This window comes from Gracilinanus agilis, chromosome 1 (genome assembly GCF_016433145.1).
Source record: "Gracilinanus agilis isolate LMUSP501 chromosome 1, AgileGrace, whole genome shotgun sequence".
NCBI classification, from domain to species: Eukaryota; Metazoa; Chordata; class Mammalia; order Didelphimorphia; family Didelphidae; genus Gracilinanus; species Gracilinanus agilis.
Genome location: NC_058130.1, coordinates 636,718,287 through 636,731,029, shown reverse-complemented (window position 1 = coordinate 636,731,029; position 12,743 = coordinate 636,718,287). Strand labels below are relative to the sequence as shown.

Below are 12,743 nucleotides of genomic sequence, written 5' to 3'. Positions count from 1 at the left end.
TCTTCTTTCTCTTCTTCCTTCCTTCCTTCCTTCCTTCCTTCCTTCCTTCCTTCCTTCCTTCCTTCCTTCCTTCCTTCCTTCCTTTCTCTTTCTTTCTTTCTTTCTTTCTTTCTTTCTTTCTTTTCCCCTTTCTTCCTTCCCTTTCTTATTTCTTTATTTCTTTCCTTTTTCTATCTCTCTGTCTGTCTCTCTCTGTGTATGTCTGTCTGTCTGTCTCTCTCATAATTCTTATTTATGTACAAGCCATACTTTACCCCATCTTCCAGGAGACTATAAGCTTCTTGAGGGCAGGTATTGCAATTTTATTTTTTATCCCTTACTACATAGCACAAAGCCTTGAACATAATAGGCAGTGAATACATATCTACCAAATTGAATTAATTAGTCCAGACTTTCACTTTGTTTGTTTCTTCTCTTGGCTTACAGTTTCAGAGGCAGAATGCTAGCTAAGACTAGAGTCTTCATGAATATTGTGAAGACAGGGTTTGGGAAAGTGCTTGGGTTAGCTCCAGTTCTACACCAACTTCCTGGAAAATTGTATTTAGGGGCAATTCTAAAAGTCAGTCCTTAGTATGTTCATACTGGGTAACTGTCATTCTTAAGGATTCAAAAGGAAACAATCTTTTATGAGGACAAGTCTGTACCTAATGCTTTGACTTTGAAACTTTCTCTCTCAACAATTTATGGTTCAAATATTAAACAGCTGCACTGTTCTCATTCACAATGTATCTTTGTCCCTAAAGCTTTTACAGATGTGCAGTTAGCTGGGTGAACAGGCTGAGGTCTATGGCTATCAGGAATGATATAAAGAACCCTCCTTTTCCTCAGAAGATGTGACTTGTTCTCCTTCTCCCCTACCCCCAGCCCACCCCCACGCCATATATGTCAGATTTACAGGAATCCATCCTGATTTAACATACATTGTCCCCAGCCCTTTTGGCCAGAACAAGCAAAGTGGAGACTATGACTTGTAAAAAGCTACAGAATTTCCAGTTGGCAAAGTCTGTAATTTTCCATGAGCTTACATCATCAAATAGGGCTTTGTTGTGGGCTGTTATATGAGAGAATTAAGAAAATGCTAAAAAAGAAAATGCCCCACTACACTCAGTTCAGTTTTGCAGTAATTGGGATGCTTATTCCTTTAGACTTGCCTCTCCTAGACCCTTGTACCAATTTTCCTTTCTTTCTTCCATGTTTAATAATAAAGCAATAGTGTATCTGGAGAGGACAGTCATAATACTAGTATGTGAAAATCAGCTGGAGTCTGACGACTGTCTTCAAAGGTTTGAAGGGTGGTTATGGAGAAGGGAGAAAAGACTTTTGCTTGGCCCAAGGGGGCATAACTAGGAGCAGCAGGTAGAAGGAAGTCACAGAGAGGTAGATTCAGGCTCAGTTGAATGGAGGGAAAACCCCTATAGACCTAGCCCCCCCTCTTTCTCTCTCTCTAGTTGTGCCCAACTCTTCGTGATCCCATGGACAATAGCTATCCATGTGTTTTGGGTTTTTTTTGGCAAGGATACTGGAGTGGCTTGCCATTTCTTTCTCCAATGGATGCAGTAGGTCCTTTTGTCAGGTAAGAGGTTAAATTACTTGCCCAGGGTCACACAGCTAAGAAATGTCTGAGACTGGATTTGAACTAAGGTCTTCCCCACTTCAGGCCCAGTACTCTATCCACTGAGTCTCCTAAAAAATATGAGAACAATTCATTTCTCACCTGGCTATTTTACTCTGGGATCTCTCTAACTTCTCTATCACATCCTAAGAAATTCATTATTGGGAAAAAACTCATCATCCCATAAGATCCCATCTGCCTTTAGACTCCCCTTCATCACTACCCCCACCTCTCTGATTAGAGGATGGGACCATAAACTTCCAAACCTCTTTTTAAGGAGGAGGGAGCTCATTTTAGAAATCTCAGTTCTCATTGGCTCCACTCCTCTGGGACTTCTCTGACTTTTCCATCTTGCCCCTGAAACTGGTGCCTTACCCTCTTTTCATCTTCCGATTACCCCTATCCCACCCCCAGCTTTTCAGCTTCATTTATGTGTATCTACCTGTGTGAGATTATAAAAGCAGGATCTATTCTTTTCGTATTTGCATCCTCAAACTTAGCACAGTACCTGACACTTTTGTTGTCATTCAGTCATCTCAGCCTTAATTCTTTGTGACCCCATTTAGGATTTTCATGGCAAAGACATTGGAGAAGACACTGCCATTTCCTTCTCTAGTTCATTTGACATATGAGGAAACTGAGGCAAGTGAGGTTAAGTGACTTGCCCAGGGTCACAAAGCTAGTAAATATCTGAGGCTGGATTTGAACTCAGATCTTCTTTATGGTAGACTCAGTACTCTTACCTACTACACCATCTAGCTGACCTGCCTGACACATAAGAGCTTAATAAATGCTATTAACAATTAAACTATCTAAAAGGGGAATGGACTACCTTGGGAGGTAATCACTCCTCCCCACCCCCACTGGAATTCTTTCATTTTCATCCTTGTATCCCTAACACCTGGATCATAAAAGGCACTTTGGAAATGCTTGCCCACTGACAGTTGATCTGTCTACTACGAAGTATGATATCTGTGCTGCCCTTCCCCAAAACAAGGCTGTTTGGCCATAGATTTCAAACCTTTTGGGGTAGGAATCCCCTTAGGTCCTCACATGCACAAAGTTCAGCAGTATGGGATGACGTGTGGCAGTTTGGGCCGATACTCACTTCTACAAGTCTTCCCATTGGGGTTCAGGGTGTAGCCAGGACGACAACGGCAGTAGTAACCGTCTTCTGCATTTGCACATTCATGCTCACAGCCATGTTTTCCCAGAGCACAGTAGTTGATTCCTGAAGATAGAAAGATTTAAAAGGCAGAGTTTGATTTCCTACTTCCTTTGAGAACAGTGACTGGTGACCCTAAAGCAGTTTCTGAGTCCCTGGCCATAGAAGGATTGATGTAGTCTAGTACATGACACCATTGGTCTGGTGGGGGTCAGATTACTTGAATTCTAGTCTTAGATCAGCAGTAAGTGGACAAGTCCAGGGGGCACACTCAAGTCATAAGACCTGGATTCAAATCCTTTCCTCTTATCTTGATTGGGCAACTATATTAAGGAAAGGTGGATAGAAGGCAGGAAAGCCTTACTTTTTTAAATCCGGCTTCAGACTTTTAATACTTGTGTGATTTTAGGCAAATCATGTAACCTTGTTTGCCATTGTTTCTTCATCTGTAAAATGGGAATAATGATAGTACCTACATCACAGGGTTGTTGTGAGGATCAAGTAAAAATAATATAAATAGGGGCAGCTAGGTGGATAGAAAGCCAGGTCTGAAGATGGGAGGTCATGGGTTCAAATCTGACTTCAGACGCTTCCGGTGTGATCTTGGACAAGCCACTTAACCCTAATTGCCTAGCCCTTAGCACTTTTCTGTCTTAGAATATTTAGTATCAATTCTAAGATGGAAGATGAGGGTTAAAAATACATACATACATACATATATATGTATATATATGTGTGTGTGTATACATACATATATATATATAAATATAGTGTGATGTAAACATCAGAGTACTATATAAATATTAGCTCTTACCCTGGTTATTATTACTTCCTTTGTAACCTTGGACAGCCACTTAACTTCCCCAGGCCTTAGTTTGCTCATCTATTTATATCATATTATACTTATATATTATTTAACTCATCTGTAAAATGAAGGGGTTGGAACTAACAATAATTCACATTTCTATAGAACTTTGGAAGTTTTAAGGATGATATTAGAAAATAAGTATTATTTTATTAGTTTAGAGATAAGAAGTAGAGAAGCCAACTGAGGAAGAATTGGAGTTTCAAATAGAGCTGAGAGAGAGTGTTAATTTCAACTATTGGCAGTTGTAACCATTATTCTATGACAGTTACACTCTCTGGGTGTAGCATTTTGGCAGTTGGCTTCTGGCAGTTGACAGAGCCATACACAGGTTCTTTTCTCTCACAGGGCTGGAGAAGGTAACATTTTTGCCTCTCTCTATCTCTGTCTGAGTGAAAGACTTGAAGGAGGGGAGTGTTTTCTTTTCCAACTTGGAAAACACTATTCATTTATCTGTTACTGTGTATAGATTGGTTAAACTCTGAAAAGACCAAAGAAAACCTGGTCTTTGGTTTGGACTCTGAGTCTGTTAAGGCTCAGAGTCCTAACCTGATTCTTGTTGAGACTCAACCAGCCAGCCTTGGCTATCTTTATAACTTAAAGGCAAAGTTAAGAATTATAGTGGTAGTTTTAGTTAGAATAGTATAAATTTTGTTACTTAGATTAGGGAGGATTAGTGTAGCCTGTGAACCACAGGAGAAGTGGTTCCTTGTGGAACCTGGGAGTTTATTTGGGTGGAGTTAGAATCCATTAGAATTAAAAATCCCTTTACCCTTATATATATTATAAATGAGAAGTTTAATTTTCTATACAATAGTCTCTTTAGCATTCCTTGTGCCTGACCCTGAAGGGAAGTTCATCCTTGAGCTTTACTTCACTTTACCACTGAAGATACTTTTGAATGACATTTATCAAAAGTATAAGAATCAATTTTGAACCTTTATTTTCCTCCTATCTGGCTCACCTATTTTATTTTTACACTACAAACTATTCCTATTTTACAGGATAAGAAACTGAGATGCATAAAGTTTAAGTGACTTGCCAAAAATCACACAGCTAGGAAATGTTGGAATATAGATTTAAATGCAAGCATCTACTAACTCCTAGGACATCTAGGTGGTTTAGTGGACAGAGCCCTGGGCTTGGCATCAAGAAGACCTGAATTCAAATCTGGCCTCAAATACTTCCTATCTATGTGACCCTGGGCAAGTCACTAACTTTTGATTGCCTGGATCCACCAGAGAAGGAAATGGCAAACCACTCCAGTATCTTTCCCAAGAAAACCCCATGAACAGTACTGGTATGATATGGTTCATGGAGTCACAGATAGTCAGACACAACTAAATGAGAATAACCTTCGGATTCCAGGTCCAGCATTCTTTCTATTATACCACACTGCTTGTTTTTTATTTTCTTGTTTTATTATTCTTGTTTTTTAATTTTTTCTTTTCCCCCTAAACCCTTAACTTCTGTCTTAGAATTGATACTAAGAATTGATTCCAAGGCAGAAGATCAGTAATGGCAGTCACAAAGCTAGGAAAAGTCTGGAGTCAAATTTGAACCCAGGACCTCCCATCTCCAGGCTTGGCTCTCTATCCAATGATCTCTCTATCTCTATCTAACTACCTGTGCCTTGTTTAGTGATTCTAAAGTGGGGTTTTTTTCAGCTCTAAAAAATTCCAGGATCCCAAGATTCATGGAGACATTGAAAAATATGAGTTGGTGGGTATTTTATTCCCATCATTATAAATATTATTATAAATAAAAAATAAGTAGGGTATGATATAGAACATACAGAGAATATAATTCCTGCCTTCATGAAGCTTACTTTCTAAGATGCTAGGTACCGTCTCCTGGTCTGTGTATGTGTGCTCTAAAATGCCTCTTCCCATAATCTGTTGCCTGTTTGCTGATACCCTTCTCTGCCAAAAAACAAAAACCAAAACCCAATCCCAGAACAACAGCCAAAACCTATTGGATGTTGAGAAAAGCTAATTTGTCTCTTCTTTCTGTATAACCTGAACACTGCCCAGCTGTATATTGTGTATATTAACTAGCCATATAATGTGTATAGTAACCAGCTGGATAACATGAACATTAACCAGCCTTTAGAGAGGGAGGGAAAACTGACATCTGCTACTGCCCTGTGGTAGTGGAAGAAAGGATCAACATGTCTACTCTCACTAAACACTGAAAAAGCCATCTATGTGTGACCCTGGGCAAGTCACTTGACCCCCATTGCCTAGCCTTTACCACTCTTCTGCCTTGGAACAAATACATAGTACTGATTCTAAGATGGAAGGTAAGGGTTTAAAAAAACCGACAATAAAGCCATGTATGAGAGTGAGGGAAGTGCATTTACAATGAGCAAGAGATCCATTCTTAACCTTGCTCCAGATGAGTTCCCAATGCCAGACAGCATCCATCTCATGAAAACCAAGATGAAATCCAGGTGGGATTTCCATTGGAAATGTCTCTAATGATGCCTCAGGTTACATTAGTGTAATAGACCACCCCAACCTCTTCATTCAAACTTTATTCCTTTTGTGCAAGAAAAGCTACAGTCTAGCCAGTAGGTAATTTGTGGTTTATTTCTCTGATTGAAAATGTTAAAGCAATATCAACTTCTCATGTGTATCCATCCCTACACTGACTGGACCATGTACAAAGATAGTTGTGGACAAAAAAGGAAACAGGCATTTTCTTAAACACCTACTATGTACTGTGTGATGCTGCCGAAGTTGTTTCCTATACTGTCAAATGAGATCGAGAAGGAAATAGCATACCACTCCAATCTTTTTGCCAAGAAAACACCAAATGGGGTAATAAAGGGAGTCCTGAACAAAACAGGCACTGTGTAAGCCCTTTATAAATATCTCATTGAATCCTTACAACAGTCCTGAGGGGTGGAATGGAGGAATAGGTGCTATTATTATCTCTATTTTTCAGTTGACAAAACTAAAACAGAAGTTGTGACTTGCCCAGGATTACACAGCTAGTAAATGTCCGAGGCTGGATTTGAATTCAGGTATTCTTGACCCCAGATCCAGTGCTCTTTCCATTGTATCACCTACTTGTCTATCAGAGGAGATGGAAAACTTCAGAGAAGGAAGTGAATAATAACTAACATTGACATAGTGCCAGGCACTGTGTGCTAAGCACTTTACAATTATTATCTTATTTGATCTTCACCCCAATACTTTGAGATAGATGCTATTATTATCCCCATATTACAGATCAGGAAATTGAAATAAATAGAAGTTAAAGTGATTTGTCCAGGATTACACAGCTAGGAAGTTTCTAAGGCCAAATTTGAATGCAGGTCTTTCTGACTCTATGTCTTGTGCTCTACCCACTGAAATGGTTGTAACTGATGAACTTCTTACATACCAGCAGAGGAAAACAGAAGTAGAAACAGACCTGAGAGATAAGTTAATTCTTACTTTTAGAGCTGGAAAGAGTCCTAGAGATCATTTACTTCAAGACCCTGATTTTTCTCCTTTTTTTTTTTTTTAAATGAAGAAATTGAAGAGAAGTGAAGTTGACTTGTTTGAGGTCACATTAATAGCAAGTAGCAGATCTGGTAGTTAAACCCAAGTTTTCCTTTAGGTCAGGTGTGCTTTCTCCTTTACCTTGATTCCTTCTACTACAGACGAAGATACTAAAGTTCAGAGGTTAAGTGACTTGTCCAAGTTCACACAATTTGTTATTGGATTTAAGATGAGAAACCAGCTCTCCTAATTTCTCATCCAGTGCCCTTTTCACCATTTTATAAAGTCTGTGTTATAGCTTTCTATTTTTATTTATATGTCACCATAGATTAACAGATCCCAAACTGGCTATCAATATGTTTGCATATGCATGATAATGAATAGGGAGGAAAGAAGAAAACTGAAGGAAAAGGAGAGCAGAAACTTTGGGAGGAGTAAATGAAATCACATTGTACTTAGAAGTTGGAAGATCCACCTTTATCTCCTAGTCACAGTTTCTCGTGTGTGTGTGTGTGTGTGTGTGTGTGTGTGTGTGTGTGTGTGTGTGTGTGTGTATGTTTTGGTCTAGACCTGAGATGTCATCAGTGTGGGGGAATTTGAACTGTGGAAATTCCTTCCACCAGTACAGACCAGCAACTCATCTATTAACACAATCTTAGAAAAGTCACCTACAACATCCTGCAGTTAATAATAACAATAAGTCGCACTAATAGATACGGTGGATTTTACCAAGTGCTTTACAAATATCGCATTCCAACCCTATAGCAACCCTGGGAAGTAGGTGCTATTATTTTCTCCATTTTATAGCTGAAGTAACAGGATTTGATTTATTGTTTTGTTGATTATTTAGTCTTAAAGTGATGGAAGAAATGTTTTTAATTCGGATTAAACTTAAAAGTATGTTGAACACATTTTTGGGGAGGTGGTGGGGGAGTTGTTAAAATATTTCTCAGGGGATCCCTGGGGGGATCACCTTACCACTCTTCTGCCTTGGAGCCAATACATAGTATTGACTCTAAGATGGAAGGTAAGGGTTTTAAAAAATAATTTTTTTTTTAAATTTAAAAATAAAAAGAAGAGTGGTAAGAGCTAGGCAATGGGGTTAAGTGACTTGCCCAGGATCTCATAGCTAGGAAATGTCTGAGGCTAGATTTGAACCCAGAACCTCCCATCTCCGGGCCGGACTCTCAGTCCACTAGTTGCTCCCTCTCATATAGCATATAAGGAAACCATGCCTCAGAGAGAGGAAGTACTTGTCCAAGGTCATACAGGTAGTAAGTGGCACTCTGATTTACTATTCTACTTAAGAGCTAGCATTTATATGGCACTTTTCTAAGGTTTACAAAGTGCTTTACAAATATCTTATCTGGAATTGAAAATTAAGACAATTCTGAGGTACCATTTCATACCTATTAGATTGGCTAATATGACAGATAAGGAAAATGATAAATGTTGGAGGATGTGTGGGAAAATAATGCTAATGGAGTTTGGAACTGATCCAACCATTCTGAAGAACAATTTGAAAGTCTGTACAAAGGGTTATAAAATGGTGCCTACCCTTTGACCAGCAATACCACTACTAGGTCTACATTCCAAACAGATTTTTTTTTTAAAAGAAAAGGACTTAGGTATACAAAAAATATTTATAGCAGCTCTTTCTTTTAACTTAAGTTTTTCAGTTACATGTAGAAACAAATTTTGAAATTGTTATCTATTTTGCAATTCAGATTTTTTCCCTCTCTTCTTTCCCTCCTCCCTGAGGTGGTAAATAGTTTGATAAGTCAAACCAGTGCTGTCATGTAATATATATTTCCATATTTCTCATGCCATGAAATATGGCACACATCACACAGGCAATTAAAAAAAACTCATGAAAGAATAAAGTAAAAAATGGCATGTTCTGATCTGCAAGCAGACTCCAACAGCTTCTTTGTACAGCAATTGTTTTTGTAGTGTCAAAAGAATTGGAAACTGAGGGGATGTTCATTAATTGAAGAATGGCCGAACAAGTGATCGTATATGAATATAATGGAGCACTATTAAAGTATAAGGAATGATGAGGGAGGTGGTTTCAGAAAAGCCTGGAAAGATCTACATGAACTGATGTAGAGTGAAGTAATCAGAACCAGAAGAATATTGTACATAATAACAGCAATATTGCATGATGATCAACTGTGAATGACTTTGCTATTCTCAACAATACAATGAACTAAGACAGTTCTGAAGGACTCATGATGAAAAATGCTGTTTACTTCCAGGGAAAGAACTGACAGAGTCTGGATGCAGATCAAAGTATACTTTTTAAAATGCTTCTTTTTCTTTTTTTAATTGTATTTTCTTTCACAACATGACTAATGTGGAAAAATGTTTTGCATGACTGCACATATATAACACATCAAATCACTTGCCTTCTCAATGAGAGGGGAGGGGAAGGAGAGGAGAGAATTTGGAACTCAAATTTAAAAAAATCTAAATGTTAAAAAATACATGTAATTGGAAAATAATAAAATATCTAATTTGCTATTTTAAAAAAGCAACAAATATCTCACTTGATTTCATAACAACCCTGGGAGGTAGGTGTTATTAGGCAGACAGATTTAAAGAGATTTGTCCAGGGTCACCAGCTACTATTAAGTGTTCGAGGTCAATGACATTGAGAGGTAGATGCTATCATTATCCCCATTTTACAGATGAGATAACAGGCAGGCAGAGACTAAATGACTTGCCCAGGGCCACATGGCTAGTATTAAGTGTCTGAAACCATATATAAACTTGGGTCTTTCTGATCCTGACTGGCCCAGCAATCTATCCACAAAGCCACCTGACTGCCTCTCTCTTATTATTACAACTATACTGTTCCTCTTAGACTCAGGTCTCCTGCTTCCTAATCTGAGCTTCCTGCTTGGACACTTCAATGTCTCCAAACCTGAAATTGAAAGAATCTGCCCATAAAGTGCCATTCACCTTCTTCTACATAGTGGATGGTTTGATGGATCTGTGATCTCTTCCATGTGGAGATTCACCTCACTGTGAAAGACTGTGACTCATCTTCACATCTTGTATGATTCCTGCAACTTTCTTATACACAAGTTTCAGATAAGGGTCAATCTGACAGGCTGAAAGCCTTCCTTGGTCCTTTGATATATGTATCCCAGATGCTAGTGCAGCATTCAGGCTTATCTGGTAGCTTTCATTTTTGCCCACCTCCTTTCCTTTTGCCCCTGATGCTATTTTTTATGGTATTCCAAAAATTCTGGTTATTGGCTGTATCTTGTAGCCTCTTCACATCCACCATATATGTCTTTTCATTTCTATTTACCACTAACCTAATTTCTGTAAAATCTTATGGCAACCTAATTGAAAAAATTTGATGTAGTGGAAAGAGCTGTGGTTCTGGTGTCAAAAAGACCTAGGCTTAAACTCTGCCTCTGATACTTATTATCTTTATGACTTTGTTCAGGCCTCAGTTTCCTTATCTGTAAAATGGGGAAGGAGAGCTGGATTAGAGGGGGAATTCTTTTTGGCCCTACATCTTATATCCTGTGGGAGATCAATTCTTGATCTAGTATTCCTTGAATGTGATAGAAATGTAATGGTTAAGGCTGCCTCTATCCTTTTCCCCCACAAAAGCTGAGAAAATTTATCTCCTTCACTTCTTTAAAGAGGTGGAAGACTATGGATGTGGAATATCACACATATTTTCAGACAGGATTAATTTTCCTCTACTGCTTTGTATTTTTTCTTCTCTTTTTGATTTTTTTTCCTAACAAAGAATGGTTTCCTAGTGTGTGGGGGAGAGGGGGGAGGAGAAAGAGAGAGACTGATTCAGAAATGTTGTTGCTATCCCATCTTTTCAGTCATGTCCAACTCTTTGTAACCCCATTTGGGGTTTTCTAGGCAGAGGTACTGGAGTGGTTTGCCATTTTTTTCTCCAGCTGATTTTAGAGGAGAAACCGAGACAAACAAGGTGAAATGACTTGCCCTGGGTCACCCAGTTAGTGAGTATCTGAGACCATATTTGAACTCAGGAAGGTGAGTTTTCCTGACTTTAGCCCTGGTGCTCTATCCACTGTGCCACATAGCTGCTCATCCAAAAATGAGAAAGATGTAAAAAACAAAAGATAGTGAAAAAAATTAAAAGATGGTTATAATGCTTTGCAGAAGTGTTTCTCTGGGCCAGTTTTATTTCCTGTCACTAATTTTAGGGCTCTGTAAAACAGTGGAATGTGGAATCCTTTATGACTGACTCAGTTTTTGAATCGCCCGAAGTGGGATCACACCAAATGGAGGAGATATTATTTCTACTCCCACGGCAAGGCAGACCACTTTAAAGGTTTTATGCTCAAGTGTTGGGCTTAGTCTTCCTTATACTCTCCCTGATGGCATTTTGGAGAGCATTGTTAACCACAAACAAAATCAAATGGAAAATTCTCCCTGAAAAATTCTGGAGCAAATAAGACTGAATGGGTGTCTCTTTCTACCATTTTCTTCATTTCTCTTTCCATTCCACTCCTGGTTTGGGGCTGACTTTGCCTTCCCAGGCTGCATGACTGAAGGGCAGGAGGGCTTTCCTGGCGCCCATTTAGCTTTAGTCAATGCAATTCAACATGCATATATTAAGCATGGGCAAGACACTGTAAGGGGAGGGACACAAAAAGTAAATAACATGACATAGTGTCAACTGGGTACCGCCCATCCTCCTTATGTGACCTTGCATTAGACTCCAAGGCCCTTGAAGTTATAGAGAGAAGCAACTGTTTCTCTGAGTTTTTTTTTTTAATTTTCTCCACCAACACAGATGGGTAGTGACTATTCAGCAGACTATATTAAGAGAGTTGACTGAGGCTCTGTATGGTTATATGACTGGGCCAAGGTCATATAGCCAGTTATGTGCCAAAGGCAGGACATGAGCTCAGACCTTTCTGACTTTCTTCTCTATCCCCTCTGTCCAGCTCCTCTCGCCCACAGCTGTTAGGTATCTGCAAATTCCTTGGCTATTTCAAGAATGAAGATATATTCTTTGGGTGCTGGTGATCCAAACACGTTTGGCATAGTGTTAATGAGATCCAGGCTTTGGGTGTGTTTGTGAGAGAGTGTGAAGTGTTTTTTGAGTGAGTGAAGTAGAAGAGGGATGTAGGAAAATGAATCCTTTGGTCAGTGAGAACAAGCAAGGAGGGAGAGTGAGGGGCAGCCGCCATAAGCAGCCACGCTCTGGGGAGCCCCTTGAGTTGGGGCCATGTGCCTGGATTGGTGGGAGGACAGAAGAAGGGGCTGCTAGGTTTGGTAGGGGATGATGTACTCTTTTGGTGCTTAGACTAAGACAGTGGAAGCCTCTGGGATCCACGCAATGACAAACATGTTGAGGCATTTAGGTGGGATAGTGGAGTTGGAGTTAGGAGAAAGAAAACAAGCATTTATTAAGCATCTATTATATGCCAGGCCCTGTGCTAAGTATTTCATAAATATTATCTCCTTTGATCCTTGAAATAACCTTGGGAGAAAAGACACTATTATTATCTTCCTTTTATAGTTGAGGAAACTGAGGTAGACAGAGGTTAAGGGACTTGCTCTGGGTCACATAAATAGTGAATATGTAAGAATAGATTTGAA

The 12,743-nt window shown here is 39.1% G+C and overlaps 1 protein-coding gene across 1 annotated transcript in view; it reads right to left on the bottom strand.

Moving 5' to 3' along the window:
- The window catches only part of MATN2 (matrilin 2), a 198,920-nt gene that overhangs the window by 68,347 nt on the left and 117,830 nt on the right, over positions 1–12,743 (bottom strand). The window contains exon 7 of the mRNA XM_044683928.1: positions 2,721–2,843. Coding sequence (XP_044539863.1) covers positions 2,721–2,843 — 123 coding nt within the window. The remainder of the gene's footprint in view (positions 1–2,720; positions 2,844–12,743) is intronic.